The sequence below is a fragment of the Diadema antillarum genome, unplaced genomic scaffold (genome assembly GCF_040938485.1).
Source record: "Diadema antillarum isolate AM-2024a unplaced genomic scaffold, OU_Dant_1.0 seq00000248_RagTag, whole genome shotgun sequence".
Classification (NCBI taxonomy): Eukaryota; Metazoa; Echinodermata; class Echinoidea; order Diadematoida; family Diadematidae; genus Diadema; species Diadema antillarum.
In genome coordinates, this window is record NW_027271292.1 from 1,161,079 (window position 1) to 1,175,909 (window position 14,831).

At 37.5% G+C, this 14,831-nt stretch overlaps 1 protein-coding gene across 1 annotated transcript in view; it reads right to left on the minus strand.

Moving 5' to 3' along the window:
* Positions 1–387: 387 nt before the first annotated feature.
* Positions 388–14,831, minus strand: part of LOC139729675 (cGMP-dependent protein kinase 1-like) — a 102,922-nt gene continuing 88,478 nt past the window's right edge. Inside the window, exons 5-17 of the mRNA XM_071640602.1 lie at positions 14,598–14,661; positions 13,759–13,836; positions 13,203–13,294; positions 11,868–11,942; positions 9,509–9,580; positions 8,867–8,954; positions 8,242–8,378; positions 7,783–7,872; positions 6,614–6,755; positions 5,546–5,709; positions 4,168–4,353; positions 2,681–2,747; positions 388–796 (exon numbers count right to left, since the gene is read on the minus strand). Coding sequence (XP_071496703.1) covers positions 698–796; positions 2,681–2,747; positions 4,168–4,353; positions 5,546–5,709; positions 6,614–6,755; positions 7,783–7,872; positions 8,242–8,378; positions 8,867–8,954; positions 9,509–9,580; positions 11,868–11,942; positions 13,203–13,294; positions 13,759–13,836; positions 14,598–14,661 — 1,354 coding nt within the window. The 3' untranslated portion in view covers positions 388–697. The remainder of the gene's footprint in view (positions 797–2,680; positions 2,748–4,167; positions 4,354–5,545; positions 5,710–6,613; positions 6,756–7,782; positions 7,873–8,241; positions 8,379–8,866; positions 8,955–9,508; positions 9,581–11,867; positions 11,943–13,202; positions 13,295–13,758; positions 13,837–14,597; positions 14,662–14,831) is intronic.

Consider the following 14,831-nt stretch of genomic DNA (forward strand, 5'->3'; position numbering starts at 1 on the left):
TCTCCCTCCCCCCCCCCCAAAAAAAAAGAAGCGAGATGCTGCAAACCTTCTAAAGATCTAACACAAGCTCAAGGTGCAGTTTGGATGGATTCTCAGGATTTATCTTCCATTCTCCATCAACAACAGACCTTCGTTCCAGCCTTCCATCGGATTGTTTCAACATGGCAAGGGCTTCTTTTTTCTGTTTTGAAGGCAGCATCAAACAATTTCAGAGCCTGCTTCTAACCATCATTTGTAGGACCACGATAGGTCTGGCAGAGTAACAACCTGACTTTCAAAATGCTCAATCTTAAAGCAAGCAATTGTGGGTGGCATTTCTAATCTGTCTTTTCCGATGCAAATCTTAACACAGGACCTCCTCAAGCCTCCTGCCCATCAAATCTGGCACAAATTAACCTGCAAACATGAACAGTTATAGTGCCATAATTATCCTCTTCCTGTAAAAATCCCCTCCAAATGACTAGCAACCACATATACATATATATTGCCAAAAGAATTGCCAAGTCTTCATCACCTATCCACATCATTGCTTTGTCTGTTCATACACTTCATAGCTTCATGAGGAGCAAGGGCTTTGCAGAAAGCCCAACTTAGGAGAAGCAACGTCACGCAGACCGACTCTGCTTGTGAAGACAGGGAGCATATTTCTTTCTTGGATGGCAGCATAAAGTGACGATCGACAGCCGCGAAATCTTCTTCAAAAGTCTCGGTCCCATCCTGATGTATCATCCTCGGGAGGAGGTTCGTGGTCAGGCGGGTAGGTGTCGAAGTTTGCCGTGTCCGCGTTTGACCGTACCTAGCCAGGGTGGGGCAAATGTTGGGAAGGCAGTGAATTTGTTTGTGCATGTAACCATCACAAGAATAAACATACATAGTCTTATTGTCTACTTACTACAACACTAGAAACAGTCGAGACAGGAAACTTTTGCAAATTGGAGACGATGGCCTTTTTCGTGACAAGAAACATTTGCAAATTGCCAACCATGAAAAAATTATGAATAATTCATAGTACATGAACTGGATTGTGGAGACAAAAACCTACTTTTGACAATTGTGGCTATCTTAGAAAGTTTCCAGCATGCAAAATTGTCTGGTTTTACAGCACTGCTTATGCACTCGAACTGCAAACTGATATCTTAGTAACAGGCTGATTACAGCATTGAATTTGTTCTAAACAAGGAAAAGTAGAAATTACGCGGTGCGTAATATATGTCCCCGCCGGAAGTAGCATTTTGTAGCAAAATGTGCAATACAGGTCAACAATCAAGGTCAAAGGTCAAAGAAGTCAAAGGTCAAAATTCTGTGAAGAAGTTTTGAAGCCCTCACCTAGTGCAATCACATAAAGCGAAGAGAATCAAAATCGGGTTAGAAATGGCAAAGGAGTAGCATTTTGTAGCCAATGTACAATATAGGTAAAAATCAAGGTCAAAGGTCAAAGAAGTCAAAGGTCAAAATTCTGTGTAGAAGTTTTGAAGCCCTCACCTAGTGCCATCACATAAAGCAAACGGAATCGAAATCGGGTTAGAAATGGCGAAGGAGTAGCATTTTGTAACCAAAGTACAATATAGGTCAAAAATGAAGGTCAAAGGTCAAAGGTCAAAATTCTGTGTAGAAGTTTTGAAGCCGTCACCTAGTGCCATCACATAAAGCAAACGGAATCGAAATCGGGTTAGAAATGGCAAAGGAGTAGCATATTGTAGCCAATGTACAATATAGGTCAAAAATCAAGGTCAAAGGTCAAAGAAGTCAAAGGTCAAAATTCTGTGTAGAAGTTTTGAAGCCCTCACCTAGTGCCATCACATAAAGCAAACAGAATCGAAATCGGGTTAGAAATTGCGAAGGAGTAGCATTTTGTAGCAAAATGTACAATATAGGTAAAAAATCAAGGTCAAAGGTCAAAGAAGTCAAAGGTCAAAATTCTGTGTAGAAGTTTTGAAGCCCTCACCTAGTGCCATCACATAAAACAAACAGAATCGAAATCGGGTTAGAAATGGCGAAGGAGTAGCATTTTGTAGCAAAATGTAAAATATAGGTCAAAGGTCAAGGTCAAAGGTCACAACTGAAATTCTGTGTAGAAGTTTCAAAGCTCCCATGTAGTGCTATCATATAAAGCAAACAGAATCAAAATTGGCTCATAAATGACAGAGAAGTAGCAAATTGAAGATTTTGATCACACACGGACGCACACACGGACGCACACACGGACGCACGGATGGACGCACGGACACACGGACACACACACGTACGGAGCCCATTTCATAGTCCCCTGCTCGAACTGGTTCGGCGGGGACAATTATTGTTTTCCTGTATCCTTTCGTTTTAAGGAATCATTCTTCTTTAGTACGAGGAGGAAATGATAATCTTTTCTGAAATGACCTTTGGGTTAGAACAAAGAAAAGACAGATGATAAACTAATGGACTTGCAAATCTATATAGCTGCAGATGGTGAAAGTAAATATACTCAAATATTTGAGAAACAAATTTATGTTGTATCCACGTGAAATAAATTTATCAAATTAGATAAGTTCATATCCAAGGACAAATGCATGTACCAAGAGAAGGGGGGGGGGGGTTGGTCTCTGATCAGCTCATAATTCTCTAGTTAGCAATCTCATACTGCCAATATTGCTAACCAACAATCAAACAAATGTATGGGAAGTCACATGACTTAGAAACTTACAGTGGGTATGATCGGTGGTGTTAGCGTCCGTTTTCTTAGCCCTTCCCAGTTGAAACCGTCGAACCATCTGCAGAGAAAATAATACAGAGTGCCAAATGCTATCAACATTTACATGTTTGACTATGTTTATCCAAATTTTTGATCCAACCTACCTCAATATCTACGTAGTTCACATGTAACCGTGTCTAAAGAGACTCCAACTATCCTGCTGTAGGGCCATTTTCTCAAAATCTCCCGCTTGAGTTCAAATTTCTCCTGCTCTAGCTGCATGTTTCCTAATAATAAAGATGCATTTTCTCTCAACTAAGGTTAGCATTCTCCTGCCAAACATTTCTTTGGTCATATTAAGTTTAAAAATAAGGCTAAGATAGCATGTACCAGAGGGCATCTACAATCCTAAAGCTTCCCAGGCCCTTCAGAGGGTCCGGGACCATGGCCATGAGGGACATTGCGCTTAACACTTGTGATGTTCACTATGCATGCACAACTCATTTGTGTTGTGCCCATGTTAATACATTCACAGTCTTCCGTTTGCTAGAGGTTTCAGGTGGGAGAATCCTGCATTTAGAAGATGATTTTAAGTTGGAATCTCTAGTGTTTGGTGATGTGGGACATCCTAAGTGGCAGTGTTCAATAACCATCATGGCTTTATCAGCTTTATCATCATTTTTCCTCTGCTGACTACCTTGTCTTCTGTTCCTTTCGTGAAACATGCTCTAAACATCTACTCATGCCTCCTACAACTCATGTTACTTATCTCTGACATACACTTTCCTGACACAGACTTAATGCAATGTCATTTATTATTTTTTTAGCATCAGAAACTACCTATTCTTTTGTACTCCAATCAAAATATGCTTTCTTTGAAAATGTGTCATAAATCATCTGTAACCTGTACTGTAGTTTGATTTTATCTCAACAAAAGGCAAAAAATACAACTCCGATGTCTGTGTATACATTGTACCTAGATATCCATATATATATAATCACATACTTATGTGTCAAGATAAATAAAGTATGCTGAATTAATAAAAAAAAGAAAAAGATCTTTAAAACATAAATAACATCTATCTCATTACAGCCTAAACTTAACAGAAATAATAAGCAACATGGCAGCATAATTGAAAAGTAACAACACATGCTGTCTACATCAATGAGTTAGGTGCAATGACATAACCTCTGACAGGATATAATCATAGATTTTTGGTGCTTGTTTGTGGATCTGGGTCAAATGAAACAGATCTGAAACTGAACCTGTCCACATACGCTGTACTTAGTGTAAATGTCACTGTTTTGTTATCTGTTATGATTGTATGTGCAGGGCCACCAGGAAGAACAGAACATACCTACTGATGGGGCTACCCCGTTGAAATAAAACTGAATAAACAAACAAATAAATAAAACTGAATAAATAAGTAAGTAAAAAAAGGTAAATATATAAATAAATAAATAAACAAATAAATAAATGCATAAATAAAATAACATACTTGTGTTTCTGGATGTCCTTGAGACCATTCTTCTGGTAGCCCAGCCTCTCTGTCGGGTTATCTCGACACAGCTTCTTGATCATGTTGGCTGCGTTGCGAGTTATCTTCCTGGGAAACTCAATCATGTCCATGCCTTTCAGGATGATGTTATATGTCTTCATCGGGTCAGAACCAGTGAAGGGAGGGCTGCACAGAAAAGTTAAATTGGAACTCATTCTTGATTTGTGAGCATTTGAATAATTCTTAGATTAAACCTGGTAAACTACTTGAACACATTTTAGTAATCATAAGATAACCTGTTTATAGAATGTTTGAATTCAAGCTGGTCTACTATTTACTTTACAATGACAATGGTATTCTCATTACAAGAAGACATATTTGAAGAATGTTTGAATTAAAACTGATCTACTATTTGACTTACAATGACCAGGGTATGAGCATTAGAAGTAAACATATAAAGAATTTATGTCAGAACTATTTTCCAAATATTTTACCCCATTATCCAATGATGTGAAATGTAGGAGCTTTCTGTTTAAAATCCTACAAACATTTGCTATCTGTTGACAGATGGGTTTTAGGCTCCAGAAAAGCAAATGCTGAATCTTCAAAGACAGACAGATTGGCAGTGGTGAAGGAAGGAATCCCTAAGATTTGCTCACAGATAGATACATGCAGAGAGAAAGACAGACAGACATACAGACAGATGCAGACAGAAACATACAGATTTTCCCCACTTGGCAATGTTTCTAAAAATGCCAGAGTGACAGTTGAGTTATTTGAAAAGATCTGAATGTAAACTTGTAATGTCTCTGCAATCAGATTTGTAAATTATCTTGGGCCAAATCATAGTCAGAGAGGTTTCCTAATCTTGCTTCCTAATGTTTTTCTAGTGTTTCCTAATCCTGTTTCAGCATAAACATGTATTTCTAAAGTGATTCTACTGACCACTAAATCATGTTTGAGGAGGAACAGCTTAGCCTTACCTTTTTTTACTTCCCCTACTGCATGCACACATAAATACTAATTTTGCACGCAAGGATACCAACAGTTGTGTGTTTCATTGACAGGCAAAGTGGTTTGTTATACAACTGTTGTATGGAAAGTCATCCACAGTTAGCAGTCAGTAAGGAGACTCATTTCTGTGTGTAAATAGCTGGATGCTCTTAACCTTATTCAGAAAGGTGTTACAGAGACATGGTTACAAACAAGTTTTCATTAACCTGTTGTTGAGGACGAGCTGATTTTTCTACAGCACGCATCCCCCATAGACACCTGCCCGAGTATACTCGGGACTAGTCTCCAATGGGTAAGTGGGAAAGCCCTCATAGAGACCCAGAGAATGAGAGTTAGAGACCAAGTCTTGAAAGGTGTTGCCTACCTTCCAGTCAGCAGTTCAAACATGAGAATACCCAGCGACCAGTAGTCAGCTGAGAGGTCGTGACCTCTATTCAAGATGATCTCTGGGGCAACGTACTCTGGCGTGCCACAGAACGTCCATGTCTTCCTACCGTGACCTATCCTCTTGGCGAAGCCAAAGTCAACCTGAGCAATAAGAGATCAGCAGAAGGAACAAGAACTTGACATAAAAATATATCTGAAAACTATACTCTTTGCAAATATCAAGGAAGGCATTGTTCAACATAGAATAATCCCATCATGGTGTTCTGCTGTGAAAATAATATCTGAAAACTATATTCTTTGGAGTAACCATCACAGCAAATATCAAAGAAGGCATCATTCATCATAGAATAATCTCAACACAGCATTCTGCTTGAAAACAAATTAACATTTCATATTAGAATCAACTATCAATTTTATACATTTCCTGGATTTACTATTGCCAAACTTGAACTGATCATCATAGCATATTGCCACAATTGAAGCAAATTTATAGACAAAAGGAGGATTGTCATGGATTAATACAATGCAGCACAAACAACCCCTCTGGCATACATTCCAACAATCTAAAACCAATAAAATCTATCTCCAAATTGTACTGATGCACGATGCTGTTGCGTGACAATTACATTTGATTTCTTACTCTAGCATGATTACATCCAATCCAACATCAATTACCTCCTTAAAAATAGAGAAGGCTGCTAATTCACTCATAGACTAATTTCTACGTCAGCTTCATACCAACAATTTAGAAAATTCTATTGGGCACAATTACAATGTATGCCTCAAAGTGGACCAACAGGGATGATGCCAGAATACTTTAACAAAGCTCATTGAACTAGTCATCAAGTTTTGCTATGATTAATGATTGGGAGGGGAAAAATTGGGGGCATTTCATCAAGTATTTTGTCACATATTTTTTTTTCTGACAAATTTGCTCTCAGCTAATCAGATGCAAGGTTTTCAGTAGCTTAAAACAGTTAGTCAGAAAAATATCTGACAACACGCTCAATGAAATGCCCTCCAGTTTGATGAACATTAACTGTACCAGCTTGCCATAGCCCTTGCTGTCCAGGAGGATGTTTTCAGGCTTCAGGTCCCTGTAAACAATGCCCTTGGCATGGAGGTATGCAAGAGCCTCTGTTACACAGGCAGTGTAGAATCTTGTTGTACTGTCATCAAAGGAACCCCTGCAGCAAAGGAAGGTCACGTTAGAAAACACCTTCATTTGAAGGGTCTTGAAATGACTATGGTCTGATGCCTCAGCAATTTTCTCAAGTCAAATCTCTTCACAGTTCACATAATTTATCACGCAATCAAAGCAAGAGAACACAATGCTGCCATCAACAACCTCTAACTAAACTTTCCAATTCTGTGTTTGATTTGAATGAAAATTCAACCACTTTGTTTGAAATTACACTTTTTAAGAATTAAAGGCAACATGAACATTAGGTGGAATTGCACTTTATATGTCTAAGGTAAGCCAAGTACTTGTTTCTATTCATTTAGTTCCTATTAAACAGACATCACATGAATTAAATTGGTATTCACTTTTAATGTTTCACTCCACCTGCAATTATCATTGTAAAATATTTTTGTTCACATTTGATACTATCCCAGCCTTTTCACTTCATTCTATTCTTATAACAGTTTCAAAAACATTTGAAAAGGCATGTTTAACTGGCTTTGCAAGTTTAAAGGGTCTGTACAGTTCTGGTCAAGGTGAAGATTTAGCTTTTAACGTTTTGTGAGATATTCAGAAACCACTCTATGAGATGTCAAAGAGCATGCGGTTCTAAGGGGTATCAAAAGTTTATTCGATGAAAATCGGTTTTGAAATGGCTGAGATATCCAAAAACAAGGTGAAACAAAGAGATACTAATAAAGTTGGGGCATGTCGCCTTTTATTATTAGCACTTTTTTTGATATCTCAGCCATTTGAAAACCAATTTTCATCAAATAAACGTTGAATCCTTCTTAAAATTACATGCTCTTTCATATTTCATAAGAGGCTTTTCATTATCTCACTTAGGAATGTTCAAAACATGAATCCCTACCTCAACCAGTACTGTACAGTCCCTTTAGGGCCTCACACACCAGAAACTGGCTGTGCCATGCATAAAATTTATGAGGATGCCACACTTTGGAGACATTGGGTTAAGAAAGGAAGACAGTATTAACATAATGACAATATTCTTGAAGAGAGTTGGTACTCACTTGTCTCTAAGAATGGTCCATAGTTCTCCCCCTAGACAAGCCTCTAGTAGCATGTATAGATACTTGGTGTCTTTGAAGGTGCAATATAACCTGCAGGGGGCCAAAAATTCATACAAAATTCATTGACAAATCACAACATACATGCTCCTAACACAAACATGGGATACTATCACACCACTGTGATATGAGCAAATATGTGTTGTTGTTTTTTTCCAGGGAAGTTTCCCACAGTTTGTTGACATTTGCAGTTGATGACTGTGGGGACTGGATGAGAGTTGCCAGGGATCACGAAAATTTCTAATTCATGCTCCAAGTCCACCAGGGCCAAAATTTGGGACAGCAATGAAAGACACATTATGGCTTTCTTTTTTTTTTCATTTCACTACTCAGTGACTGAACTCTAAAACATTAAAAGAGCTGTGTGATGTTGTGGGATCATGCTGCAAAAGTTGTCCTCACCTGACGATGAAGTCACACCTAGCCTCCATCATGATATTCTTCTCTGACATGATGTGTTCTTGTTGCCTCGTCTCCACAATGTGTCTCTTCTTCAGCTGTTTGAGGGCGTACGTCTGACTCTTGCCTTCTAGTCTTACCTAGCACAACATGAAGGCAGGAAAAATAAAACGCATCATGTTGGCATTTCAATCACCTCACTCCAACTATCGGTTCATGCTCCCATGTGAAACATCATATTAAACAGTATTTGGGCCAGAAACATACATTTTGACAATTTTGATAGAATGAATACATGCATTAACCTCATATCAACTCCCTATTTACAGAAACAGGGAGCAGCATGTAGTAACCTTGGGAGAATTGCAATATGTCAGAGGGCCAGGATTTGCAGATCTACATGTAAGAAGAAAATGTAAGAAGGAGCATGGAACTATACTGCACAATTAAAAATCTATCAAACTTTCAAGATTTATTTCCTTCCAATATGATTTGTGTGTAAGTATTACAGAATGCTTGCCACAATGAAATTATGAAATCTATTTATTCGAGGTGCATGAAGAAATATCACTGAATTTACATACCGCATGAACAGTTCTGCATTCTGAACAAATACCTATAGACTTACCAGTTCTACCCGTCCAAAGCCACCCACACCGAGTGTGGCTACGATGTGAATATCTCCTAACCTTACATCAGCAAACTCTGAGTCAATCCTGAGGGGAAAAGAAAATATTTTCATAGAAAATTACAGCAAGACTTAAATATCTTGTTTTGAAACTGCTTTGCTGAATTTTAAGAAAACAATTCTTGTTCTGAAAATCTTAGAATGGATAAAAAGCTAAGCTGAATCATTTGCCCCCTGGAAAGAAGATATAGCTTTGTCAATAATGCTCCATCTCATCCATTGTGAATTCATATGAACTTAACATTTATCAAGGACTTGTGATGCAAATTCAATAGGAGAATATATATTGTGTTACTTGAAGGAGAATATATTTCTTCATAGTTATTATATGTACTTGCAACAAAGGTTGGAAAGTCTGTCTTGATACTACAGGGGAAGAAAAAGGAGAGGAAAGTGAAACACATGATTTGTATGGACATCAAACAAAAAACCTCTGAATATTTCACATGTACTGAAATTACTTTCCAGCTACTGATATCAAGTTCAACTTCATGGAATGGAGGTTGGTAGGTGATTCTACTCTCAAGAAAAAGAGAGAAGTTTTGGGTAATTCTCTTGAAAGTTTTGCTCTCATCTTCTCACCTTCCCTTGGCACTGTCTTCTAGTCTGTTCTTGATGACTGACTCTAGGCCGCCAGCCACTTGTAGAAAAGACCTGGAACCAAGCAAAAACCATGGGGAAGCTTTTACTAAAAGATCTTCTATTAGCCACAATGCATGGCAAAGAAAGACAACATCAGAAAATGTACTTGAGTACCAGTTATGATATTGCATTTTTTGATTTAAAAAACTGAATATCATTACCTGTGTTTTGCTGTTGAAACCAAATTATCATGGGTAAGGGGTAAAACCAGTGCAATATTTTTACTAGCTTTTAAACTTAGTACTGTATAGCCTACAATTTCAGTTTGATAATCTTGGAGAAAAAAACAACAACCTAGGCATACGTTCTTACAGGTAATGATTTGGTCTCAGCAGTGAAATACAGGTAATGATATTCATTTATTTATCAAAACAACATCAGACAATGTACCTGACCACAGGGTACAATATTACATTGTTTTGAGGAATAAATGAATCTCATTTAGATTATCTGTATTCCCTGTGGAGACCAAATCATTATGGGTAAGGGGTAATACCAGCGAGATGTTATTACAAGTATCTAAACTGAGTACTGTACAGCCTACAATTTTAGTTTGAAAATCTTGGGGGAAAAGAACTGTTTTAAAGTGCATCACACTTTTCACCATCATGGTTTTACCTGTAAGAATATACACCCTTGGCCTAAAGAATGCACAAGAAAATGATTCAGGCATTAAATATTCCTTCTTCATCATTTAGAGAGTTGTCATGCTCAACACTACGTCTACCTGCTTTCATTAAGTCATGTCACTGATAACAAGGTATTGTCCTGCCAATGAAGAAATTTCTTGCATGTTTTGCATGTTTTCTATATGGAGAGAAATCCTCCTCCATGGAATGTATGCATAATATTGGACTTGACTTGAAAATGAGGAAAGGTAACAATCCAATCTGAAGTGTTTTCACAGAGCAAGAAAACTTTCAATTAGGATGAACCTGATGTCATCGAAGCTTCGTATTTCAGCAATAAGATCATAGAATCACCTTTTTCTCATTTACCACACACCAAGTTCATCACAAACTCTGTAGATAGTGTTTCAAATTCTGCCACCTCTTTCTTTGGAAGGTAGAGACTGTGCTTCTTTCTTCTCCTCCACTGTGTAACCCTCCCTGGTGTCATGTATCTCATTTGATAATGTCACTTGTAAATTTGCACGAGCGGTTTTGATAGCCAAGTAAAGGTTCAAGGCCTAAAGTCGCCGCACATTCCTCGTGCGTGACATTTGGGCAAGCTAAGTTTACACCCAATCACTGTATACGGGCAATTTTCTCCAATTATAGACACAGAAAGGGTACAAGGATTGGTCACAAAGTGTGAACTTTTGTGTGTTGGGTGCTGGATTTCAAAATGTCCACTTTGGGCATACTTCCATCAATAGGTTGATGACTTTTCAAAACATATCAGTCACTTCAGTGCATTTTCTTTAAGGTGAACTGCTAAGAGAGATTTACATCACAGGAAAGCTTGGAATTTTCTGTACAACTTTTGCTCACTGCATGTCTACCATAAACATTTCTATAAAAAGTTACATGGCTTTGAAACACAGTATGTTTTCCAAAAGTGTTCATATGTTGTGATTGCAGAATAATGTGGCACATGATTATGGGAGTGTGCACTGTGGCACATACAGAGCTTAAAGAGACTCTACAGTACTGGTTGAGTTAGGGACTCATGTTTTGAACATTCCTAAGTGAGATAATGAAAAGCCTCTTATGAAATATGAAAGAGCATGTAATTTTAAGAAGGATTCAACGTTTATTTGATGAAAATTGGTTTTCAAATGGCTGAGATATCCAAAAGAAGTGCTAATAATAAAAGGCAACATGCCAAAACTTTATTAGGATCTCTTTGTTTCACCTTGTTTTTGGATATCTCAGCCATTTCAAAACCGATTTCATCGAATAAACTTTTGATACCCCTTAGAATTGCATGCTCTTTGACATCTCATAGAGTGGATTCTGAATATCTCGCAAAAAGTTTAAAGCTAAATCTTCACCTCGACCAGAACTGTACACACCCTTTAACTTCTTCTCGGTGGTAAGGAATTACAGAGTCCTCTGAATCTGTATAGCATTGAAAAGTGTGAGCCTGTGAAATTTTCCATCTGAGTGGGATTTTTTTTAGCTTACTGAGTACCTTTGTGTCATGTCCTTTTCCCCCTAAATTTAGCAAACAAAACAAGAAACACCTTGGCAAAGTTACAGCTACTTTTATGAGTCTGTATAGAGTTGATTAAACTCTATTGAAGTGTGAAATTGAGTGCTTGCCATGGCATTGGAACCAATCCATTGTTACTCACTCTCTATCCAGGGCTAGACAAACCACCCCATTAGGGTCTGCTGCTATAACCGTTGCCTCTCGGATAATTTCATCTCTAAATAAAGACAGAAAGAAGAAATGATATAATGATAATAATGGCTGAGAAGCAAGAAAATATGAGAAATTGTTTCAAAATATTTGAGGAATAGAATTCAAAATGACATAAAAACACAAACATCAATTATATGTATGTGTAATTGTTTTAATGACATTAATGACTTGTCCGGATGTATACAGAGAGGACACACAATAGGCTGAGATAAAAACACTGAACTGCATTTTCCATTCTAGTAGACAAGAATATAAAGCATAACAAAACCTTCAGCAATCCCCTGCACAGTTTAATAGAAATGAACGAATAAGACAGTAACATGAGGAGATGCATGAAAAAAAAAAACTCATCTGTGAAAGTTTTGTCTTGAAAACAAATAATGAAGTAATGATAACAAGAAACAAATTTTGGGGATATTAAATGATTACTCTAGCTTCCTCAAAATAGTACCTTGATTGTCAGTGATAAAGATACCTTACTGCAATCCATCCACTAAGAATGGCCTGATTTTACCATGACCCTGATAAAGAAGGGGGTAGATGAGATGCAAACAAGAGGACCAAAGTGTACATCTCGCTCTCCTGGGATGGCATCCCACCAACATCAATTTAGATGTTTACAGAGCAGGACAAAAACAGACTGGGTAGGTCGATCTTTGATTAATTGCACTTTGTAGACATTGCTCTGCTAAGTCAATACCACGGTGCACTTGAGCAGAGCGCCATCATCCATTTTTCCTGGATGGCCGTCGCCATGGTGACCTCCTACCAGTTTCTTCAAACTTTGCAATTTTGGAAAACACTTCCACTCTAGATACCAGATATTGGATGAACAACTTCGCAAGGGGAATTACAGACTCTCCTGGCATATTGTTGAAAGCTAAATCTATTCTCAGGCAAGAAATGTTTGCCACATTTATCATACTGGCACATCTCACAAAGAGAAAAGATATTATGAAAACTCCAGAGACGAGGTGGGAGGTGGATGATAAAGTAGGAGCAGAAGGAAACAGGAGAAAGATTTGGAAGATGAGCACAAGAACCAGAAAAGGCAAGAATGAGGATGATGATGATGCTTACAAAGATAAAAAGGGTATCTGAAACACCAGCATCAATGGCGGGAATGAATATTCTACAACTGCTTGAAAGAAAAAGTCATTATATTAATATATGAATCACCACATAGTGTAGAGGCATGATGGAAAAAGTGATTAAAGACATTCTGAGTGAAACGAGCCTCATTTAATTATTTATTATTCCTTACCCTTCTAGTGCTGATTGTCCAAAGAAGTCTCCTTTTTCAAGCATTTTGGCATTCTTCACTTGACCAGCCATCATCTTCTGGGTCACTTGGCACTGCGGAGTAACCCAACGACAAAATTATTCTATTATTTAGGTTTGTTTTTCTCTCTTTCACACACGTTAATGGCCAAATAAACAGAATCACAATTGTACAACTACACAAACACATGCATATTTGATATATGCCACAGAAAGCACTGTCTTTTGTGCTATTGTGGAATGTTTCATTGGCTGATTCATAAATATTTTCACAACTAAATGCAGGTTGAATAAACTCTCAGCTCACATAAATACATGACCTACTATGGAAGTAAGGTCAGAAATCTACCAACAGCTAATGAATAATTCTTATAGTGACTAGGAGTATTCTTTAGAATACTGTAGTACAAAGAAACTGTACTCATTTTTGAACAGACACATCATTTCACAATATTGCTTTTCAGGTTGATGAATTCGTTGAGGATAAGGTTGTGTGAGAAAACACATGACCTCATTCATTCCTTCCCATCATTCCTCACCCTTCCTTTACTGATGATGTACATGGTGTCGCCGGTGGCTCCCTGTCGTACAATGTAGTCTCCTTCATCAAAATACGTCTGGAGAGGGGGAGTGAAATACGAGACAGGAGCAGAGGTTTGAGACATCAATCAAACGATATGTTTGGAAAAAAGTCACCAAGAATACTTGGTACCCCTCCGGTCTTCTACTACAGTTACTCTGATGATGATATATGAATCAACTGCCACGAAATATTTGGGCAGGATAGGATAAGACTCATGCAGACAGTTTAGAAATGAACCCCAACATTCAACTCATATAGTTACACTTCACACATTAACAACCCTGATCATAAATAACTGGAAATGACTCCAAACTATGAGAAAAATTTCCACTGCTCAAATATTTTTGTATTACTGATGAAGTGGTGTTGGGTTATGTTTCAGGCAAAGCACATTCTAAAGACATGATACGACTTTGAAACTTGTCTTTTTCAAAACTCTTTCAAAACTCAGTTCTGCTCATTCTTCTCATACAACTAATTTGCCTCATTTTCCCCATATATTTGTTGCATTAGGTACCATCAATATTTCAAATATTCATATGCCAAGTTAAAACATTTAATGTCATTATTCTACTTTCTACAACAAAGTTTACTTCATTTGTACACAATAAGTTTACTTCATTTGTACACAATGTATATTCAACAAGAACCTTAACCAAGTTACATTTAAGACTTCAACTGCACGGGTCTGAGACATCACTAATGCATTGATATTAATGAATTCTCTTTAAATCAGAATCTTGATGGAAAGGAGGATGGAAGAAAACGGAAGAGTGCACAGCTTGTTTTCTTTACCTCATCTATGATATCTGCTATCTTGTTGAGAGTTTCCTCTGGTAGATGATGAAAAGTTGGCACTCTGTAGGAAAACATAAAAAAAAGGTCAAGCACATCAACTGTTGAAGCATATAAACTATAATATTACTTGTAGCAATATCTTGATGACTATGTGATATGATAAGTTAAGGGAAAACTCCACCCCATGTTAAACTTTTTTTTTTCACATAGTGCGACAATAATAAATAGTAA